At 45.6% G+C, this 23,818-nt stretch overlaps 2 protein-coding genes across 4 annotated transcripts in view; both read left to right on the top strand.

Annotated features, from left to right (window-relative positions):
• The window catches only part of NWD2 (NACHT and WD repeat domain containing 2), a 185,077-nt gene extending 178,038 nt beyond the window's left edge, over positions 1–7,039 (top strand). For both annotated transcript variants that reach the window (XM_019414471.2, XM_019414478.2), the window contains one exon: positions 820–7,039. In XM_019414471.2, the coding sequence (XP_019270016.1) occupies positions 820–4,752 (3,933 nt within the window). In that variant the 3' untranslated portion in view covers positions 4,753–7,039. The remainder of the gene's footprint in view (positions 1–819) is intronic.
• Positions 7,040–11,818: 4,779 nt separating this feature from the next.
• The window catches only part of CUNH4orf19 (chromosome unknown C4orf19 homolog), an 86,539-nt gene continuing 74,539 nt past the window's right edge, over positions 11,819–23,818 (top strand). For both annotated transcript variants that reach the window (XM_019414439.2, XM_053901627.1), the window contains exon 1: positions 11,819–11,855. The gene's annotated coding sequence lies outside the window, so the exon portion shown is untranslated. The remainder of the gene's footprint in view (positions 11,856–23,818) is intronic.

The following is a 23,818-nucleotide window of genomic DNA, read 5'->3' as shown; positions in this document are numbered from 1 at the left end:
CAGCATTATATAGATTTGTTTTAATGTTTATTATTTGAGAAAGAGACAGAGAGCAAGCAAGGGAGGGGCAGAGAGGGAGGGAGACACAGAATCGGAAGCAGGCTCCAGGCTCTGAGCTGCCAACACAGAGCTTGACACGGGGCTCAAACCCACAGACCGCGAGATCATGACCTGAGCTGAAGCCAGCCGCCCAACTGACTGAGCCACCCAGGCGCCCCTATATAGATTTTTATGACAGTGATAAATAATCATAAAGATGACCCTGTATCTCTGAATCATACAAGATTATATTCAGTATCTTAGTATTATTTTTACTGCATTCTAATTAACTAGGAATTTGATCAGCCATACGTGATCTCAATTAATGAAAATATCTGATGCAATATAATGTGCAAATCACTACTTAATCTATTCATTGAACAAATACTAAGCACCTACTGTGTGCCAACAACCATTCCAGGAAATAGGATTCAGTGATGAAAAACTGACCATACTGGATATGCAGATTTTGTTTGTGAAATACTTTGTAACTTTTAGAATACAAGCTAAGTGCTGCCTTGTGATTGAATAATACTTTTATCACTATTTTATTACCTTCAGTACAGTGATCCTGAGGGTCTCACCTATAGATTTTAGTGCATGAGCTTTGTGATAGCTCTTTGATCTTCTCAGAAGGTTTCCTGGTTCTAAGCCACTCTCTGCATGGTCAGGGTTACCAGCAGTCTGACCTCTGGAGAGAGGAAATGCTGTTGTACGTGTTATACGTGTACATATATGTGAATATATATTACCATTCTAAACACTACCTTTACGTTTTAGGCTTATGGCTGGCTACATGAAGACACAGGACCAGAATCTGACCCAGTAGTCGTCGTGAGATTTCTAGGAACCACAGACATGAGTACTGACCTTAAGACTCTCCTTCTAAGCGTTTGTGAACAATTGGCAGTTAACTACCGGTGTCTGGTTCAAAGCTATCCTAAGAAAATCCATGACCTTCGTGACTTATTTATAAACCTTTTGAATGAGTCTTCATTGCAGAGACCTCTAGTAATAATATTCGATGCCCTAGAGCAGCTCTCAGAGGGTGATGAGGCCAGGAAGCTTTGGTGGCTCCCAGCTCACCTTCCCCGCTTTGTTCGAATAGTCCTGTCCACACTGCCCAATAGACATGGAATCTTACAGAAACTGAGGTGCCTTATCCACGAAGAAGCCAACTACATCGAGCTGATTCCCCGGGACAGGAAGATGTGCAGCCAGGTCCTCAAACACCAGCTGCTGCGGGTCAAAAGGAAGGTCACATCAGGCCAGCAGATTTATGTGAACAACGCATTCTCCAAGTGCACGCTGCCCATGTTTGTGAACCTGACCTTCAGGGAGGTGAGGCATTGGAGATCTCATAAAGACGTCGATGAATCCTCCCTCTGTGTCACCGTTCATGAAAGTATTGAGCAGCTATTCTGGTCCTTGGAAAAGAAGTGTGGTCAGAAACTGGTCTCTAGGGCTCTTGGTTACATCACCATGGCCAAAATGGGTTTGAGTGAAATGGAACTGGAGGATGTGTTGGCCCTAGACAACAGTGTCATGAATGAGCTCAATGAGAACGCTAGGCCCAGCAATCCCCTGAGAGTACCTTATCTGTACATCGCGAGGCTCAAGGAGGGTCTCAGCGGATACTTGATAGAAAGACACGTGAAGAACGTCACACTCCTGGTCTGGGCCAACAGACACCTGCACCTCATAGCCCAGAAGTTGTATCTGCAGGACGACAGTGACCTGCGTGAGATGCACACCATCCTGGCAGACTACTTCCTGGGAGTCTGGTCAGGGGGCAGGAGGAAAGCTTTCTGCCTCGAAGACCCCTACTTGAATGGCTGCCTTGACTTGGAGAGCAGAAGCCTGCTGGAGGAAGAAAAGCACTTCATGGAACAGGCCTCCTTTGACAGACAGGCTCCAGACCAGCCCTGGGTTTTCCAGTGTAATCCCCTGGAGCCGGACATCTTTTTCGTCAATCATCGGAAAATGTCTGAGCTCTTGCACCACCTGACAAGGTGTGGAAAAACCGAAGACCTGCTTTACGGAATCATCATGAACTTCAGCTGGCTTTACACCATGATCAAAATCGGCCAGTTCGACAAAGTGCTTTCAGACATCGAGCTGGCTTACACCTACTCTCAAGAGAAGGAGCTGAAGTTCCTGGCGAGCACTCTCCGTGGCATCAAAAACAAGGTCACTGCATTTCCGGGCTCCCTTTCAGCAGAGCTTCAGCAAAGACTGCTGCCTGTCGTGAGTTCCCTGCCCAAACTTAGACACCTCCTTTTAGAATGTGACAAAGACGGGCCCAAATATTGCTCCATTGTGCCGTTACATTCATCCATGGACGTGACATATAGCCCGGAGCGTCTTCCTTTGTCATCTAGTCACCTGCATGTCACCGAGATTCTGCCCACCTGTAACCCGAGTACTGTCCTTGCAGCTTTAGAAAATGGTTCCATCAGCACGTGGGATGTGGAAACTCGTCAGCTGCTCAGGCAAATCACCACAGCCCAGTCTGTCATCCTGGGCATGAAACTCACCAGTGACGAGAAGTATCTTGTGGTGGCTACGACAAATAACACCTTGTTGGTTTATGACAATGTGAATTCTTGTCTTCTGTCTGAAGTGGAAATCAAAGGGACCAAGCACGGAAGCGGCTCCACCTACATCAATGGATTTACCCTGTCGGTCAACCACGCCCTTGCGTGGCTTGAAGCCAGCAAAGATGTCACTGTCATCGATCTGCTCTACGGATGGCCCCTTTACCAGTTCCACTGCTGGTACGAAGTGACCTGTGTCCAGTGCTCTCTGGATGGCATGTATGCTTTCTGTGGACAGTACCTGAACACCACTACCATATTTCATTTAGGGAGTGGAGAAAAGTTATGTACAGTGACATCTGAATTTTCGGGTGGGTTTGTGAAGTTTCTTCTTATCTTGGACACAGCTCAAGAAATGGTAATGGTAGATAGTGAGGGAAGCCTTTCTGTTTGGAATACTGAGGACATTTCCAGTCCCCAGCTGACTGACGACTTTGACTGCAGAAGAGAAGACAGCGAGGTGGTCAGCATTGAACTTTCAGAGGACCAAAACGCAATTCTGATCTGTAAAGCCCTCAGCATCGAGCTCTTAGATACTGGCATGTGGAAGGTGGCTGAAAAGTTCAGAGCTAAGCACAATGAACGCTTTATATCTGCCGTGCTGTCCAAGAATGGAGACTGCATCATCGCGACCATGGAAAATACCTCAGCTGTGTTTTTTTGGAGGCGGGACACGGGACAATGTATGGCAAGCTTACAGGAAATCTCAGGGACCATCGTCAAGTTGGTGAAATCTAGTCACCACAACATGCTGCTATCTTTATCAACCAGTGGTGTTCTTTCCATCTGGGATATAGATATAATCACGGCTATGTCCAACATAGATAAGACTGGGAAGCCCATCCAAAGCCTGGTGTTACCTGCTAGAGGGGAAATCATTTATTCCCTCGATGGCTCTGATTGTGTCCATAAGTGGAATTTCAGCAGTGGGTTCCTTGAAGCAGTGTTTAAGCATGAAGGAATAGTCGAACACTGCGTGTTGACATCCTCTGGAGATGTAATGGTGACCTCAGATGACAAAAGCAGCCAGTATGTCTGGCACACCAGCAGTGGCGAAAACCTCTTCCGAATTAACGGGCAGAGAATATCTCAGCTGCTAATTACACACAATGACCAGTTTGTGGTCTCTCTGTGTGAGGAAAATGCCTCCAGGGTTTGGAGACTGGCCACAGGCCACAGGGTCTGCAACATTTTGACCACTTTGCAGAATGCCTTTATCACCTCAGCGAATACCTTCGTGGTGGGAATGACCAAAAGCAAAGTGCTGGCGGTCAGTCTCTGGACCGGAAGCATCACCAAGAAATTTTGTTGTGAAGATGGCACGACCATTGTAAGTTTTAAATTGATCCCTGACTGTCCTGACATCATTGTGTTTATCACATCGGCCGAGACCGTGAATATCTGGAGTCTGACCGATGAGGTGATCTGTCGCCGTGTGCAGCTTCCCAACAACTTCTTGAAAAATCTGGAGGATTTCGAAATTTCTCCCAACGGAAAGCTAGGCATTATATCCAGGGGAGACGATAATATCAACGTACTGGATTTGCACAGCGGTAAGTTACGGGTGGTTCACGCCTCTGGGGTCATCTGGCGGCAAAGGCTGTCTCGAGATGGTCGCTACCTGGTATACATTTGTTTCCGAAACGGGGAGGAAGAGGACGAGAACGGCGTGATATCCAGTTTGATTGTAATGAGACTGGCTGACGGCAAAATTATCGGTGCTTGTTCCCTTTACAAAACGCCAACTTTTCTTGCCCTCTCACAGAGGCACCTGAACATCATAGTGGGTTTTGACGATGGCAGTATAGGGATATACACGGTGGTCGACCGTGTGGATGCTGCACTGAAAATCAAGATCGCCACGTCAAATAGCAGGCAGATTTTCAACAACGCGACACAGGCCTCCCGGCCGAAGTGTAGCAGTTACTGTTTCAAAGTGTCTGTGGATTGCTTATGGAGAGAGTCTACTGAGGTCTTTGCCAGAGACAGTCCCATCACGGTGAGCGACTCCACTGAGCCCAGTGAGGCGACACCCTCCAAGAAACACAATCCCTGCTGTGACCGCGGGTGCTCCGCCCTGGAATCCAGGGGCCACAGCTATGCCCCCGACAACTGACAGAACGCTTTTCCTGCTCAGCAGACATGAACGATACACATACAAAAGGGGGGGGAAAAAGTATCTTCTGTATCCCAAATGATAAACTACTCATTTCTTGAAAGACAGGACAGATACTGAAGTTCCAGTGTTAACGTGCTTGACAAAGGCACAGAAATGTGGAACTGGTTTGGAGTTTGCTCTTCTTTTTTTTTGGGGGGGGGGGGTGTCAAAATTAATCCGGGAATGAAGTCTTGACCGAGAATGTCTCAAAATGGTGTTTAATCGGCTACATCAACTGAAAGTCAGGGGAATATTTTTTAAATCAGCTCTGTGGGAAGCAGCCGCAGAACCCACACCACGGGTTCAGATGACAGAGGCTAGAACTATAAACAGACTGCTCGGACTGGGGTTAGTTCTACAGAAATCACTGGGAGCTGTGAACGTAACGATTGTGTGGCCGTAAGTAAACAGAGCCTTAATCTCTCCTTACATTTTACCAGCCTGACAACTGTGTAAACCCAGTCTACGGATGGGAGGTCAGAGGTGCAAAATAACGTAACAAAACGCCCCCAGTGTACTCCCAGTGTCCCAAGGGAAAGGCCGTGAAACGTGGGGCCACAAATTGTACTGAGCACGAGAGCTAAGTTAACCACTATCCTAGGGCTACCGAACACGCAGAGTCGGTCTTCGTTAAGACACAGCTGGGACAGTTGCACGCAAGGGCTTCCCTGTCATGGAACATTAACGATTTTTAAACGACTTCCTGGGCTGCAGGAGAACACACTGAATACGGACGCGCCATCTTCTCGTGTCTTTTTGGAATGACTATTTGTGCCAGGTGTAAAGAGGAATTACAGAGAGGGCATCACAGATTGGGTCAAGACATCTGTTCATTTCCATCCTTGGACTAACACAAGCCTGTGCTGCTCGGTTAGTTCTATGGAAGCATACACTAGTTCCTAAATCCCTGCAGTAAATCCTACCAGAAAGAAAGCTTTCTCGACACGCCGTCTTATGAAACACTGATGACATTTGCCTTATTCTTACTCCTCCTCTTTCCTGTGTAAAACGCAGATAGATGACCAAATACTCGGGGACAACTGAATATGCCTGTCTTTGTGCTAAAATATTCCATAAATCTTAAGGGTGTCCAGAAGTTCCTGATTGTCCCTGTTTGTAATCACTTTCTTACTTCCCCACACTCTATGTATGCTTCTCCCTCTGTCAGCCTTTTTCTGCTCAAGGGCTCTTTGGGGCTCTTTTATAATCGCACCCATTCAAAGCAGAAGCTGTGAAATGGTATCAAACACTTTTTAAACACGACTTCACTTATTTAAAAGAAAATAATCACGTCTCCAAAGAGGGAAAGTGATTTTCTTCCTTCCATATCCTCCACGTGGCATGTCCTCGGACGACTGTGCGAAGGGTGTCTGTCAGTAGCGGGGGTCTGGTTTGGCTCGGAAGTGACAGCAGTGACGCGTGTCAGCAGGATAATGGCCAAGGAAACGATGCGCTGTCAGCCCAGCTCTACCAGGAACTCGCCGAGTATGCCTAGACAGATCTTTAGCCTCTCTGCTATACCGTTTTTGTAAACGGCAAAACAAAGGTAGTGATAGCTTCTGCTCTAGTCGTTATATAAGGAATGGTGAGGACCAGTGTGAGAAAAAAAGGTAGGGACGTCTTGACTGTTTTTGCTAGTGGGAGAAGCAGTGATCTGATCCACAGGGAATCCAAGCTCATTGCATTTCACTTTGGAAAGCAGTTTGACACATAAGCATACAGAGATGGGATTCAGATATAAACACCCTACTCCGTGGTGAAAGACTTTTTTTCAGTATATTCCTCCTGGTCTAGCTACCAGCCAGAAAGGGGGTAGCCCAGAGAAGGCCCAGTCCACGTAGAAATCACCTGAAGTTGATTATATGAGTCAATTGCCTTCTGAGGCAACACATTCCTATTCCTGTCATGATCAGTTGGACCGCCATGCCACACATTTCTAAGAATTAAATGCCTAGATGGATTAAATGTAGTGTGTGAATATTCTATGTAACAGCCAATAGAGTTTAACAAGTGACTTGAATGATTTTTCCTACCTTGTTTGCAACTGATAGCTCATATTGAATGTTTTTATGTAAACTTTGTATTGTTGGGAAGAATTACCCAATCAGAGATTTATATTTTCATAAATGTTACATTTAGTTAAATTTTATTACAGAGTTGTTACACTAGAAAATTATTGCGGTCTTCAAACAATGTACAGTCTTGTGTATGTATTGTTTGTATGAATAAAAAGATAAACTACTTAGATTTGTGTGGAGTTTTTCTTCCCCAACTTTGGCAAGGGTAGAAATTGTCAGTAATTTTTTTAAACTTTTTTTTATGTTTATTTATTTTTGAGAGTGAGAGAGAGAGCAAGAGAGAGAGTGCAGGTGGGGGAGGGGCAGAGAGAGAGGGAGACACAGAATCTGAAGCAGGCTCCAGGCTCTGAGCTGTCAGCACAGACTTGGGGCTCGACTCTGAGCCCGACGCAGGGCTTGAACTCACGAACCGTGAGATCATGACCTGAGCCAAAGTCAGACGCTTAACCGACTGAGCCACCCAGGCGCCCCCAGTAGTAATTTTTCATGGTTACTGTATACCAGATGCTATTTTTGGAGCTCGGTATGTACTAAGCCATCTCCACAATGGCCTTATGATGTAGGTAGAGTTACTATTCTAAATTCACAGATGTAAAAACCTAGAAACAAAGATCCAGGGGGAATAGCTGAATAGGATGTCAATATAACATCAATGTTTACTTTTCCAAAGCACACAAAGTATAGCATTGAGTATCCAGTAGGCACTGACAGATTATGACCTATAACATATTTTCTGACTTGCAGATTAGAGACCAGGCTAGGCTCTGAAGGTCACTGGAAGTTTCTGAAAACTCCCAGGACTTTCAGGTATACCACAATTGTTAATGTACTCATTCAGCAAATAGTTATTCGGTCATGGCATTTTGCAAAGGTTAGTAAAGTAGCCTGTGCCTTCTAAGATTTCACAGTCTTAACAGAAAAACAAAAAGATTCTATGGGCAAGTGCAAGGACAGTGTGCTTCCTCCTGGGGCCTGGGGCAGAGGTGGGAAGAAGGATAACTAAGGAGTTGTCCCACTCATAAACTGCCTCCAGTGAGAGGGCAGGACCAAGGGGGAGCCTTCCCAAATGCACCTTTTTCCGTTTCTTGCCTCTTGGAACTGAGAATCCCCTCTCGCACACACACAGACACACACAAAAATTTTTTTAAACAAGTTAGCAATGATGAGCTTAAGTGATGATAAGTAGGGAATAATCAGATGAAACTGTGTCTAGTTTCATGACAATCATTCTTAGAGAAACTTAAAATCAAGGCATTAGGGAAAAAATTAAGAAATTACCTATTGGGTTTCATCTTCATGTAGCTTAGACATTTCTGTTTAGAATTTAGCCGCCTCGAGGGGCACCTGGGTGGCTCAGTCAGTTAAGCATCCCACTCTTGATTTCTGCTCAGGTGGTGGTCTTGTGGTTTGTGAGATCAAGCCCCACGTCAGGGCATGGAGCCCACTTGGGATTCTCTCTCTCTGCCTCTCCCCTGCTTGTGGTCTCTCTCTCTCAAAATAAATAAGTAAACATTAAAAAAAAATTGCCCCCTTCAAAAACTCTCCCAATTCCACTACCCATGGGGGGAATTCCTTCTTGGATTCTGATCTAAATCCTTTAGGTTGAAGATTACACCTGTTCTTTCAGTTTTGAGAAAATGTACAGGAGTTGGCTATCGTTTTCATAAAAGCATTTCATATACATGCAGTTTGCTGTTCAACAAACTGAAGCATCTTCTTTCCCAGGGTCAAGGACACAACAAATATTGTGTGTTCGCTTTGTCCAAGACATTATGCTTATGCCCCAGGATGATTTGAAAATGAGTCCTGCACAACCCCTGCCCTCCAGAATCCTACAATCTAAAGGAGACACAGCTAAATTAGATGTAAGACAGACTGTGATAAAGTGAATGGCAGGTGTTGAGAACACACTGCAGAGGAGCAATGAACTTGAACTGGGAACTTGAAAAAGGATGGCTGAGAGGAGGTGACAGCGGAGGCTTGAAGGATAAACAGGACTTAGCTGTCAGAATGTCAAAAAGACATTTCAGGGGAGGGAATCTGTGTGAGCAAAAAAAGGAAGACAGGAAGAGTCAACATATACTGTGGGTGACTTCAGATGCTACGTTGGCTTTTTAAACTTTACTCTGGAGGTGCCTGGCTGGCTCATTGGGTAGGGCATGCAACTCTTAATCTTGGGGTTGGGAGTTCAAGCCCCATATTGGGCACAGAGCTTATTTAAATAAAAACATACATCCACAAAATTGAACTTTATTCTGTAGCTCATAGGGAATTGTGGAAAAGGTTCTGAGACAGGGATAGGCCTGGATGAAATGGTATTTTAGAATGACTCAGGCAGTACGATGTCAGGTGTATCAGAGATGGAAGAGACCAGAAGCTGGGGACCAGTAAAGAAACTACTGCAATAATCTGGCAGAAAGTAGAAGATCTCGATCTTAGGACAGCAGCAGTGAGGACGCTAAGAGGAGGCATGATTTCAGGGCTTAACTGACAGAGCTACGTGACAGACAACGGAGAACACACATAATTCCAGCTCCAACTGAAACTGGGTGGACAGTAGAATTACAGATGTAAAATGAATAGGTTAGGAGACAAAAATGAAGGAAATACTAAAATAAAGGTGGACCTAGAGAGTTCAAAAGTAAAGACATCCATGCAGGCAACTGGAAAAGTGCTCTCCACCCAGTGGAGACACCAGAGCTAAAGGGAAAGAATCCAACCATGACCTCTTTCCCAAAAGTCTAAAATGCATAAATATGGTGCTGTTCTGGGTTATAACGTAAGCCAATACCATAAACTTTTTTAAATTCTGGCTTTTTTTTAGAACAATGCTGACAAATTTAGAACTATATTGACAAATCCACTCAAATCAGTTTTTCCTTCTTTTTCTTTAAAATTTTTTGAATGTTTTTTATTTTTGAGAGAGAGAGGGAGAGAGACAGAGCGTGAACAGGGGAGGGGCAGAGAGAGACAGAGACAGAATCCGAAGCAGGCTCCAGGCTCTGTGCTGAGCTCTGAGCTGTCAGTACAGAGCCTGACGCAGCCTATGAACCATGAGATCATGACCTGAGCCACAGTCGGACACTTAGCCGACCGAGCCAGCCAGGCACCCCTGGTTTTTCTATCTTTCACGACTCATCGGTTGGGAAGGATTTCTATGCCAGTGGAAACATGAACACACCTAAAAATACTAACTGAATCATGGTATTTCACTTCCACAGACATCAAGAAACCAGAGGTTTTTTGCCTGTGTTTTTCACACGGATCCCCTCAGGCCTCCTCCATGAGGCATTCTACATGATCTGCATGGAGTACAGACGACTCGTGTATAGACACATGGGAGGGCTTTGTCTCAGTGTATCAATAGGACAAATTATGTAACACTGAATTAAGACAATCAATAACACCACCACTTCTGACTGTATAGAATCCCAGCCTGATAGATGAAGGTACCTGAGTCCCTTAGTGCAGTGGTTCTCAAACTAGAACGTCCATCATTTGTTAAAAGAAGATTTGTTTTAAAAAAAAAAAAAAAAAAGGTTACTTCTTCACCCTCCCTATCCCCACCTATTTCAGAATCAGTATGTCTGGGGTAGAGCCCCAAAATTTGCATTTTTACTAGATTCCTCCAGATGAAGCTGATTCTGCTAGTCTGGGAACCAATCACACTCTGAAACCGAAGATAAATACCAATGGCTTTTTGGTCAGAACAAATTAACTGAGAAATGTACCAATATTCTGTGGACAGTAAAGCGTCCACTAGACGTTGAGCATGAGGGGCCTCTATTATGACAACGCGTTTTATCAGAAAATAATGCAAAAGAGCATAGAACTTCTCTCTCCATCTATCATTTTAAAGCATGTAGGTACTAGACAACTGGCAAGATTTTTAAAAATGAGCTTTCTCCCACAAATCCTGACATACGTGTAAATGGGGCAGGAATCACTGCAGTGGACACATTAACAACTAAGGACAGCATGTCCGTCTTTAAATAGTATTCCGTCCCGCTGCTTCTCCAGCATCCTATTGTATCCTGGCTCTCCCTAGATGGTTGGAAGAGGAGAGAAGAGGGTGAGCTAGGTGGCGCAGTTGCTTAACGCATTTTCCTGTCAAACCCAACTCCGCTTGGGAGCACAGGTGAAAAGAATCTCCAAAACCTAAGTAGTTACTATTTTAAGGAAGAGCCCCCAGCTCTCCACCCACCTTAGGTGCACGCACTGCAACAAAGTACCGCGTGGAGCTCAGCAGGTGTGCACGCAGGGCTGCGGCCGCGGTGCCAAGAGCCCGGGAAAAGACAGGGAAGGGGGAAAGCGTGGCCTCGCCGAACTCCCACTTTGGTGTCCAGGGTGCAGGCGAGTGTGTGCAGCTTCCCTAGGAGTTACGTCGTGGCAGCGTCCGCGCTGTGTGTCAGCCCATCATCTCTGATGGTGCAGGCAGGCGATAGTGCACACAGCGGGTCTCAGCGGATGAACCAGAACTGAGAAGGAAACAAACACACAAAAACACGGGGGTGAGGGGTACAGGTCTGTTTGCCAGGGGGTGCGCTTACGTGCACGTACGGATTCACAGGGGGCTCCCTTCTCTGTCCAGCGCGACAGAAAAGTAGGCACCGAGACGTCTCCCGGCACCGGCAGGCGGTGGGCACGCGCCCGGATCGTCGCGAGCGCCCGGGTTTGCTGCTTCCGCGCGCGGGGAGGGAGGGCCAGCCCGGCTCCGGGGGTCGGGGGGTCGAGCCGCCGGGGCCCCGCGCGGTCCGGGGCGCGCAGGTAAAGGGTTACGCGTGCCGGGGAGGCTCGCCCGCCGGCCGCGCCACGTGACGCGCCGGCCCAATGACGGCGCCGGGGCGGCCGCTGCGAGCGCGGCGGGCTCCGGGCGGCGCTGAGCCTCTGGCGTTTCCCGGCGCCGCCGCCCGAGGCCGGCGAAGCCATGGGCGCCCCGACCCCGACCCCGCCGCCGCCGCCGCCGCCGCCGCCCGGCCCCAGGTAGGGACGGTCCCCCGCCCCGCGTGTCGGGCCCCGCCGCGGGCTTGCCTCCTGCCGACCTCGGCTTGGGGGCATTATTTCCCCGACTTCTCTCGCAGGTCGTTTTTATTTCTTTACTTCCTTCTGCCAGGGTGGAAAAAAAAAAAAAATGGGGTGAGGCAATTCTCAGTTTGATTACTTCGGAAAAGTCACAGAATTCAACAAAGGCACGGGGAGGGAGGCGAAATCCAGCCCCGGGGGTCGGGGAGGAGGAGGGAGAAGGGGAGGGGGCGGGAGCCGGCGGGACTTGAAAAAGTCCCCAAACTAAAGACCAGGACAGTTTGGAAAGCTTGGCATCTCGTTGGTGTATGAAACACTTTTGTTTTTAAATCCCTAACTAATGAACTTTCTACGGCGCCTGAGAACTTGAGTTGGAAAAACTGCAAGCGATTTTCCCCTTATTTCTAAGTGTCCCCTTCCCCCATTTTTAAGCATCGGAGCGTTTTCGAATAAAACGGAAATGGAGTGTTGGCCGCCGCTGTTTCTTTGAAACGTCCTTGGGTCCCAGGATTTGCTCCGGTTGGGGTGCTGGCGCCCTGGGCGGCGGTGAGAAGGGGTGGAGCGGGGAGGGTGCAGCTCTAGGAAGCCGCACGCTGTAAGAGCGTGCCAGGTGCAAACTGTTAAATGGTCACAAACTGTTTGCTGAATATTTAATAATTAGGCAGGCATCTCCCAGGGCGATGGCTTGGGTCTCACTTGACCTTGGCAGCCCTGATGAGGTGAGATTTTCACAAACCACCACTGAATAAGTTTTTTCAGTGATAGAAGACAAATTTCAAAATCAGTGGGACTTTTTTTTTTTTTTTTTACAGTCCCTCCAGGACTGTAATTAACCTTAAAAACAAAACAAAAACTCTCCTTAGTACATTTTATTTTCTCCTCAGTAACTTAGTACATTTTATTTTCCACTGTGGTATAGACTTTTGCCCAGTAGATTTGGAAGAAGTCAGTGTTCCATGAGGTGGTTCAGATCATTAAAGAAGGTGTTTTAATTATCTGCCTGTCACTGTGAGAGAATTACGTTGCTTCTCACCCTGGCTTAGGAAAGTCCTGAGTGGTTGTACCCAAGCTGTTATGGTAATTGCTGTAGAAAAGATGAGAAACCTTTGAGAGTTGAACTAGAAATGGAAAGTAGAAATGGAAATGGAAAGCGATCGCTGCTTTTAAACACAATAAATTCTATTCTCTCTCTCTCTCTCTCTCTCTCTCACACACACACACACACACACACACACACACACACACACAAATTCCACTTATTCCCACATCTAATCCTCCAGTTAATACTATTTTTAGGAGACATGTTAAAGGTTCTGGGGCTAAACAGCAGTGTCTCTAGAATACCCCAGCAGTCACAAGGCAGGTCATTGAAACAGTGTTTTGAAGCTCTAAAGGGTCAGTATAATTCCGGGGTTATTTGTATTTTCCTAACGTGTAAAGAATCAGTTACAAGAAGCTGCCTTGATCACAGAACAGGAATGGAGCAGACATGAATACGGGAAGGCGGGGTTGGGTTTATGTCTCTTCTCTGCTCACTCTGTGTCCATCCTGGTACTGTTCTTTCTGTTCAGCAAGTATGTGATGAGTGCATGTCTCGTGGCATCTGGCCCCGCGGCTGCTCCTTAACGGTTCTGAAGATTTCGATATCCAATGACATCTAAAGATAAATATGACCAATCTTAGCTGTGTTCTAAGAGCTTTTGCATATCTGGATTTAGAACAGGGGCGCCTGGGTGGCTCAGTGGGTTAAGCGTCCGACTCTTGATTTCAGCTTAGGTCATGCTCTCACGGTTGTGAGATTGAGCTCTGCATCCAGCTCTGTGCTGAGTGTGGAGCCTGCTTGGGATTCTCCCTCTCTTCCTCTCTCTCTCCTCCCCCGTCCTTTCAAAATAAATAAACACTTAAAAATAACAAAAACAAAAACTTGCATGTCAACTAAATATATTCCATAGCCTGAAGCTGGAATGATCCCCCTGACTTCCCACCTACCATCTCTCTGAGCCTGGAAACACAACCTAGCTGAGTTCTGGCCAGAATTGAGTCCGGCCCAAGGGCGGAGCAGGTACTGCTGTCCTTGCTCCTGGAACTGCCCTGCCTTTGGTGCAAAAGCCCACTCGCTGTGCTTCTTGGAATGGACTCCCGTTTGCAAAGACAGTGATTGAATACCAATCCAGGATTCAATCCCAGTACCTGGGTTTCTTCACCAGGACTTGCAAATTCCCCTAGTTTAACAATGTTTCCAAAAATCCTGAATCTTGGGCTCTTTTGGGATCTTCATTAAATAGTACCTAGCTGCTGCCTGCCCCGCCCCCCTTTTTTGTCATTATCTGGTTTGCAGGTAGACTTTCTATCTAGACAAGTCAGAAGACGCGGTAGCCTCTCCTAGGGGAGGGTAGATCTCAGCCTTCACCTGTCTGCAGGTCAGATGGGTCACCGAGGTGTAGCCTTTCTTAGCGTGTTTACCACCTGAGTGGTGTTTTAAGAGAATAACGTGACAGTGAAATCTGTTATCTGCTCACCTTTTTCACCTGAGAATATTCTGATCCCACAGAAATTGGAATCTTCAGAAGGACTATATATCATCAAGATGACCCTATCCTCAAACACAACATAGCCATCAGATGAATGTGTGTCCTGAAGTAGATACTTAATAGAACTGAAGGGACACCTGGTGGCTTATTCAGTTGAGTGTCTGACTCTTGATTTGAGTTCTAGTCAGGTCATGATCCCAGAATCCTGGGATCTAGCCCCCCATTAGGCTCCCCATTTGGTGTGGAGCCAGCTTGGAGTTGGTTCCTTCTCTCTCTCTCTCTCTCCCTCTCTCCCCCCCCCCCCTCCTTCCCCTTCCCAGGCTTGTACTCCCTCTTTCTCTCTCTCTCAAAAACAAAACAAAACAAAAAAAACTCAAAATATGCAATCAGTGTCATCAAGCATCTTAGAAAGGATGACCCTGAGCTACAGTGAATATTAAAAGACAAAAGGAAGGAGCACCTGGACGGCTCAGTCAGTTGAGGGTCCAACTTCAGCTCAGGTCATGATCTTGCAGCTTGTGAGTTCAAGCCCCAAGTCAGTCTCTGTGCTGACAGCTCAGAGCCTAGAGCCTGCTTTGGATTCTGTGTCTCCCTTGCTCTTGGCCCCTCCCCCACTCGTGCTCTGTGTCTCTCTCTCTCTCTCTCTCTCAACAATTAATAAACATTAAAACTTTTTAAATAAAAAAGAAAAGGGGTATGTCTCAAATTTTACCGTGAGCAGCAAATTCTATTCTGTGTACAAGTGGCTCTCTAAAATTAAATGAAACCTTTCCTCGACCTTGGAGACAGGATGCTTGTAAACCTAGAGATATCAGGCACTACACTGAGCAAAGTGCCCGGGACACAGTCCTAGCCTTAGGGGATCTTACAGCCTTCAGAGAAGCCACTGAAGGATTTTAAGCAGATCTGTGTTTTAGAAAGTTCTCTCTGGCTATAAGAAGAAGAATGAAATGGGAAAGATACCAGCAAGGTAGCTGCTATAAAAATCCACACGAGAAGAGTGCGAGGTGAATTGATTCTAAAGATATGTATATGTAGCAGGACAAAGGTATTTAGGCTATTAAGTCAGAGAAAATACTGGATGACTCGTCTCTAAAGTTCATTTCCATGTCATTTCAAACTGCATTTTTTCCAGGCAGGTAGCAGTGAGCCGTGTTTCATTGCGGTGTTTTCCCTACTGACTACTGCTACTCTCCAGCTGCACATCATTTGTTTCCATCACGGAGAAAGGTTTTGATAAAGAATGAGCCAAATAGATTTCACACTTTCCACAACCCAGTGCTTCTTCATGTACACTTGTATATGTCGATTTGAAGGCTAAGTTAGAATAGACTATTGCCCTTGTAGTGTATGCACTCTGATTTAGCTTAACTCCTTCTGGGAATAAAAATACCCTGACTTGAGAGGCAGCTGGGTTGGCTCAGTGGGTTAAGCATCTGACTTCTGTTCAGGTCATGATCTCACAGTTGTGAGTTCGAGTCCTGCATCAGACCCTCGGTTCTCAGCGCAGAGCCCACACACAATCACTCTCTCAAAAATAAGTAAACAAACAAGCAAATACCCTAACTTGATTGCATGGCAGTTGTAGAAGTGGACAGTAGAACAGCCTTTTTTTTTTTTTTTTTTTGGCCGCTGTGTCTGCAGAGGAGGCTCTGTTGCATTTGCAGAAGTACGGTGTCTGAGCATGTGCGACCAGTACACAGGTGGGACCCCGTACTTGGGAGGAGGTGTCCTTAGCATCTGCCACATGCATAGCTTTGTCATACAACATGTATTTGGGTGTATTTGTGATTCACATGTTTCTTAGGCCCATAGCAGCCTCTACACCCAAGAGTTTTGACATTTCTTCTGATTTGGGTGTTAAATCTTCCTTCCATTTGATAATTGAGTACATACCTTGGGTCATTTATGTGTGATAAAGATTGGATCTGTACTTCATGGCTTTGAAGCATTATCCCCCTTCTTCGGTGGTCAGATAGCCAACAGCATCAGTCCTCCAGACTAGTGCAACCGAAAAATGAATTAAAGAAGTCTTCCTGCACCCATGAAGAATTGTTAAGAGCCACATACTTAGATTGTCACCAGAACGTACATGGCATTATTTCTCTTTAGACTCCTAACGAGCTTGGCCATGTGGCTTCCTGGTCCACGGCAAGGAGGCCCACCTCACAGATTCAGCACAAGGCTATTACGATAAGTGTGAAATGTCACAACCAACTGCTGTAAACAGCAAAGCTGATACCATCAAGGTTGTCTGTGATTACATTCTGAGTCTACAAGACAAGAAAAATTGAGTTCAGAACTATCTCATAGCAAGGAAATGAGTATGGCATTCTGGAAAAATGTACCCTCAGACCTTTTTAGAACCAGAAAAGAACCTTAAAAATTATTGGTTCTAAGCACCTTAATTTACAGTTGAGGAAACTGAGGCTCAAAGAGGTTAAATGATGTGCCTCGGGTCATATGGCTGTCCAGTGGAAAAGCTGCTGGGACTAGAATCTGAGCATCCCAATTCCCAGCCTGGTCACCGTCCTACTACTACTATTGGCCAAAAAGTACAAATTTTGGTGCTATGGGAAATTCATCTTCTGTTAAGTACCTTCTTCCCCAACCATTACATATGGAGAAATTACTTCTGTAGACTATTAATTATCCATTGCTGCAGAACAAGCCACCCCAAAATGTAATGGCTTAAAATGACTACTGTTTAGTTTATGACTTTGTGGACCAGGAGTTTGGACCTGGTGAATCCACTGGTCTTGTCCAGGCTCCCTTATGGCTACTGTGTGGTCACCAAGGCAACCCTGCCCTTGAATATTGGCTGACCATTAGCTAAAGCAACCGGGGAGTAGCTGGGCTGCACAGCTGTACTGAGTCGTCGGGCTTGATCACATGTTGGCTCAGCATGATTGTAAAAGGAGGCCTAGTTACTTCTCCTCCAGTCCCCTTTATTTTTTTTTAAGTTTATTTATTTAAGAGACAGTCGGGGAGGGAGGGAGAGTCAGTAAGAGAGATTCTGGAGCAGGCTCTGCACAGGTCAGCACAGAGCCTGACATGGGACTTGAACCCACAAACCGAACCCTGAGAATCTTGACCTGAGCCAAAGTCAGAAGCTCCTGACTGAGCCACCCAGGAGCCGCCTCCTCCAGTCCCCTTTAAAAGCCAGTGAAGAGGCCAGCCCAGATTCAAAGGGTGGAGAAGTAGACTCTGCCTTTCAATGGGAGGAGCTTCAGGGTCGCCTTAGAAAACAGGAAGGATTCTGGGAGGAGTGGGGAAATGGGGTCATTTTTGTAATCAATCACATTAGGTAAGGATTTTGCGTAACTTAACCAAGTTAATTCTCCCAACAACCCTTGAGTTTAAGGCAGAAATCCTATTTTACAGGTGAAGACACTGGACCCCAGGCATGTCAGTCTGAGTTAGGCAGGAAGTGCAGCTGGCACTCAGATCTGACCCAAAGCACGTTTTTGTAACCACCAAAAAAAAAAAATACAGCTTTGCCTCCCTGCCCCTACATGATGCACCAGGAAACAATAGTATTACTGTACAACTCAGAATTTTGTATGAACAAAATTTAACTTTAAGAATGCTTTTTATTGATTTCTGTACTAAAATAAAATCAGATATGATCATGCCCTCAAAGAATGTATGGTGTGTGTGCATGTGCACACAAGCTACTTAATAAGATTCAGAGTAAAGAGAAATAAGCCAACTGGATCATCAGAGAAGAGTGATGGGGGACAAGATAATGAGCTTAGGAGAGCCAAGGGAAAGACTAATTTGAAAAGAACTGTGTCTGTTTATTAATATCTCAAAGGATCCTCCAATCACTTATAGAATAGATACTAATCCCACTATACAGATAAAGTTATTCACCCAAGATCACACAGCTAAGACCTGATAAAGGTAGCATTCGAACCCGTGTCTGCATGTCTCCAAAAACAACCATCCACCATTTTTTTTTTTCCAGTAAGCCAGTAGCTTTGCTACTCAAGGTGGTGTCCATGGACCAGCAGCAGAGCGGTCACCTGGGAGATGGTTAGAAAGGCAGGCTAGATTCTACTTAAAGATCTGTTGAATCAGAATCTGCATTTTAACAAGATCCCCAGATGATTCGTAAGTACAGTAGTCTGAGAAGCAAAGCACATCCCTCAAGACTTGATGCCAACTTGGATTCTGAGGAAAGAAAAAAAAAAAGGAAGTGAAGATGGTTCTGGACGGCCAAGTTCTGAACTGTTCCCAACCTTTAGGCTGGGATGTTCCCTTTGCATTCTTTACTGCTGAAAAAGAAGATACTTTTTGGTGGTAATGAACGATAGTTTGGATTTTCTGTTTGCTTGCTTTCAGGCTGCGTCTGCCTTAGAGAATTTTATTGTATATTTAATTTTCTTTTTCTTTTAGAGAGAGAGAGCGAGAGCAGGGGAGAGGGGCAGAGGGAGAGAGCAAGCGAATCTTAAGCAGACTCGAGGCTCAATCCCACGACCCTGGGATCATGACCATAGCCGAAATCAAGAGTCAGACGCTCAATGGACTGAGCTACTGAGGTGCCCCTCCCATTCCTTTGAATTGTAGCAGTGTTTCAACTTTTGCTAAGAAGCAGTTCAAACAGAGTTCCAAATCTGAATGCCCTTGTCAATTTCCTGTATCTCCTGAAAGAATTTTTTTGAAAGGGGAGTTAGTCCTAATGAAACAGTTCTTCATATAAAGTAGTTCTTCAGTTTATTAGATCTTCCCTAGGACATCTGTAGAGACAGGATTATTATGTCCCTTTCATAGTTCAGGACAGTGAGAGGTTGTAATGTCAGCCAAAACTTAAACTCAGGTCTCCTAACTCCAAAGCTCAGTCTTCTGACCTACCAGTGAAGCACTCTGCAGGTTTTGTAATTAATTGGGCTTTGAAGGAAATTATTAAATCAATCGATTTTTGCTTGGGGTTTTTTGATGCGCTTTTTTTTTTTTTCATATACACCGTGCCACACTCAGAAAGATGCTTGAAAGTTTAAATTGGTGATTTTGAAGTAATTATTTCATGGAAACTTAAAAACACCTCATAAAAATATTTCCTCCCTTACCTGGTTTTCTTATCGCATTGAATCCCTATGTTGGTTCCAGTGGCAACAAACCACACTTTATACTTCAAATGACATAATTTTACAACCTTTTCCTTGGGATTCTTTTCATGATAAAAGATTTTTATTTTTTCCAAATAAATTTTTAAGCCCATTTCTTAATCAACTAAACTAAGGCTCTGAAAATACCTGTAGTTTACAGAATCATGACCTGGAAAGAGGCCTCACTGATCCACACACCTGGCTTTATGGATAAGAAAACCGAGGCTGGGGAGAGAAAGCAACTTGTTCAAAAATACTCGGCAAGTCCCTGGCAAAATGAGGGTGGGAACCCTTGTCTCCACCCCCAAGCCCTGTACTCTTTGACTAAAAGACTTCAAAGCAATTCCTTTGCCTGTTGTGTTTCCCAGCCTCTGCTAGGCATTGTGGGGAAATTGAGAGAGCTCCCGTTTTAAAGTCAAGTTGACCTGGGTTTGAATTGTGGTTTGCTGGCCATCTACCGTGTGACAAGATGCATTTACTGCTGCAGTCGTTTCTAAAAAGAATCATAAAACAGAGTTTATTGGCTAGACAGTCAAGATTTAGTTTACAAAGTCCAATTTATCTGCATTCTCTTTTGAACTTGACAGGACAGGTTTTATATCCTCACTGGGACTTGGTTTTGGTGAAGGAAGCCAAATGTTCTAGAAGTGGACATAGTAAAAACTTCAGTGACACACTGTAACCGAGGCAGAGGTCCAGCTTCAGAAGCTCACTGCCTGAGGCCTGATCCCTCCTGCCCTTCAGTTAGTTCAGTCTCCATTGACGCTTTCTCTTTTCAAAGCTAAGTGTTTCCTGGTGCTCTAGTACTGGGCTAAGCAGTGGTTCTGGGGAGGTGAGCCCGAAAACAAAGGCAGATGTAGAGAAGTCACAGCCCGCTGGTGTGGAGAAGCCTAGGGGGTTGTTTTTTTTAATACCCTGCCTAAATTCAGAGATTTAATGGAGCAAGAGGAGTGTGCCTTCTTTGTAATCAAAAAAAAAAAAAAAAAAAGCTAAAGTATCTTTAGAGAAAGTTAAATTACTGAAATTGCACCCTTGACAGACAGTTGCCCTGTAAGAGTTAATTAGACGAACAGAAAGCCAAACAAGCAAACAAACAAAAACTCAGGAATTTGCCACCCTAGCACTTTGCAGGGCCCCTAATGGCAGGTGTGACCCATTAAGGCACACGTACACGCATGCCTGTAAGTCAGAAATCCTCAGAATCATCCTCTCAGACACAGATGACAGCATCATGTGCATGATTTGGTCCCATTAAACATCTTTACTTACTTCTGTTTACAAGTGCTTACCATCTACTTAGTTTATGCGAGCCCTTTAAGAAACTGGGAGCGGGGTTGTATTTTCTCCCATCACTGAGTCATTTGACCCACTCTCCCAGGAGAGACTAGAATGAGGGCTGGACTGTCATCAGCCTCAAATCCCCACTCGGCCATCTGATGTGGGACCTCAGGAATTTCACTTCATCTCCCTGGATTTTAGCTTCCTTCTCCGTAACACCCGGAAACTGAGCATTTCCCCCAGCATGTGTCTGCACGTAGTGAATGTTTGATAAATCTGAGTCTCAGCTTGTGGCCTTCAGTTTTCTCAAATGCAGAATGAGAAGTTTGGACCAGAGCAGCAGCATGGGGTGTGGAATGGAAGGAAAGGATGGGGCTAGGGGAGGTGACCAGGCGACCCACTTCTCCCCAAAGCTCACTCCACCTTTACCTTCCATGAGAGCCACATGAAGTAACAGCAGGCATCAGGCTTAAACACGTGGCGTTTTCGCTGAATTTCTGACCAGATATATAATTTTCCTTATTATACAATCATCTACTAAAATGTCTGTCCAGGGTCTGTTTTAAATGCTCTCTGTACCTCAAGCATAGAAAGAACCTTGGGGGGCAGGGAATGTAGTTACAATCCCATGTTTGTATTAGTGGGAAGTAGGGAGGATAACATGGACTTCATTTGAGGAGACAAAAGTGGAGTTCTTTAAGAAGGCAGAACTTAGGGGCGCCTGGGTGGCGCAGTCGGTTAAGCGTCCGACTTCAGCCAGGTCACGATCTCGCGGTCCGTGAGTTCGAGCCCCGCGTCAGGCTCTGGGCTGATGGCTCGGAGCCTGGAGCCTGTTTCCGATTCTGCGTCTCCCTCTCTCTCTGCCCCTCTCCCGTTCATGCTCTGTCTCTCTCTGTCCCAAAAATAAATAAAAAACGTTGAAAAAAAAATTAAAAAAAAAAAAAAAAGAAGGCAGAACTTAGTACACGGGAAAGGAAAGAAAAATAAGATAAAAATAGGGAGGCAAACCATAAGAGACTCTTAACTGTAGAGAACAAACTGAGGGTTGCGGGGGGGCGGGGGGGGGGGGATGGGCTGAATGGGTGATGGGTGTCAAGGAGCTCAGTTGTTGGGATGAGCCCTGGGTGGGGTGTTGTATATAAGTGATGAATCACTAAATTCTCCTCCTGAAACCATTATTACACTATATGTTAACTAACTTGGATTAAAAAAAAAAAAAGTGGAAGGGCGCCTGGGTGGCTCATTCAATTAAGCATCCGACTCTTGGTTTCAGCTCAGGTCAGGATCTCATGGTTTGTGAGTTCGAGGCCTATGTGGGGCTCTGCACTGACAGTGCAGACCCTGCTTGGGATTCTCTCTCTCTCCATCTCTGCCCTTCGCCTGCTCGCATACACTTTCTCCCTCTCTAAATAAACTTAAATTTTTTTTTTAACTAAAAAAATTAGACTTCTTTGAGAAAGCAGAATTTAGTTACATGCTGAAATGATCATTCTGTAAGTGCTGAGACTAAAGAAATCTATAAAATAGGGAGAAATGAGACATGAAGAAGATGACTTTTTCACAGTCCTCATTTCCATGAAGGATTTTCATAATAACCAGCTTGGCATTTATATAAGTATTTAAAAGAGAAAGCCATTTTGCCTCACCATTGGTATTTTATATATTCTTCATCCTTTACTTTGTGAGTTTGATCGGATTGTTTCAAGAACTTCATTGTCAGCTTTTTCACTGTGGAGGGCCCACTCTAGTTGGTAAACCTAATGGCATAAAAAGCTTCCCTGCCCCTCCCCCCCACCACTAATGCTGTGTGGACTAAAACCTAAATGCCCTTCTGTTGAGCAATTGTCTGTGGAGGCCATGCCAGCCGGTGGGGATACAATGGTGAACAGAACAGACCTGGACACAGTCTCATAGGTGTCAGTGTGATAAGCATACAGACATATCACTCTACGTTCCTGTGTGGACTGCGGGGAGAAAGGTCCCCTGCACCACCGGGGGTGGCATGGGGGCTGCGACCTGGACTGAAAGGCAGAAAGGGCTTCCCTGAGGAAGGGATGTCCGGATGAGACCAGGAGGTGAGATTTCTGGAGGCACAGGAGCCGCAGGGATGGGAGAGGGAACAGCGTGGTCACACGTCCGGACGGAGCAGTGTTCCCAGAAATGTCCTGAGCCGGGGGAGTACCAGGAGAGGCAGGCAGGAGGTAGATTGTGCCTAGGCCACGTGCTATGCATAATCTGGCCTCCACCGACGTGATCCTTCCTGTTTATTTAGGGGTTTTTTTGGTGGATGTTGAAACCTCCAGTATCTAGAGTTGAGTGAGGGTAAAGGTCTTCTTCTTCACGGCCTCACACGTGGTCCCAAAGCAAATCTCAGGCTCAATTCAGCCCCACCTTCCAACACTGATCAGTGAGCAGGAATCAAGACAGTCCTGCAGCCCGTGGTGCAGGCTTAGTGAAGTCTCTCCTTCCCTTCCTTTAGTTTCTCCAACTATCTCTCGTGGGGAGTTCAGTAGAAGCAAACGTGACACTCTTCTAGAGGCAGGGTTGAGCTAACCGAAGAGTTTAACTTTAGCAGCAAGCCTCCTTTGTGCTGGTCACTGGTCAGGCGTTTTTCAGAAACAAGTACTGGGATCCACTGGGAGGGTGCAGGGAACTCGATGGCTACCATCTACCGTGCTGGTGCGAGAGTGAATGGCTCTACGCTATTTCTAACCAGTCTGTACATCTCATATGAAAGTGATTCCCTAATGGGAAATAGCTTCCAACATCCATATGCTAATTAATAAAGTCCTTTCTGTTGACTGAAGATAAAGAATCGAACTTACCTGCGGGCAACCACCTCTGGATTGCGGCCTTGCGCTAACATTCTTACTAAAGATCTCTGAGGTGCATATTCCTGACTGGGGCAGCTAATTTAGCGTACATCCTAGAGTGCAGATTAAAAACATACTCCTGTATCCCAGAGCCTATGCCAATGTATCTTAAGGCAAATTATAGACAGCAC

This window comes from Panthera pardus, unplaced genomic scaffold (assembly GCF_024362965.1).
Source record: "Panthera pardus isolate Hobbes unplaced genomic scaffold, ASM2436296v1 HiC_scaffold_13, whole genome shotgun sequence".
NCBI lineage: Eukaryota > Metazoa > Chordata > Mammalia > Carnivora > Felidae > Panthera > Panthera pardus.
Note: the sequence above shows the minus strand (reverse complement) of the source record. Positions and strands in the feature narration are given on the sequence as shown.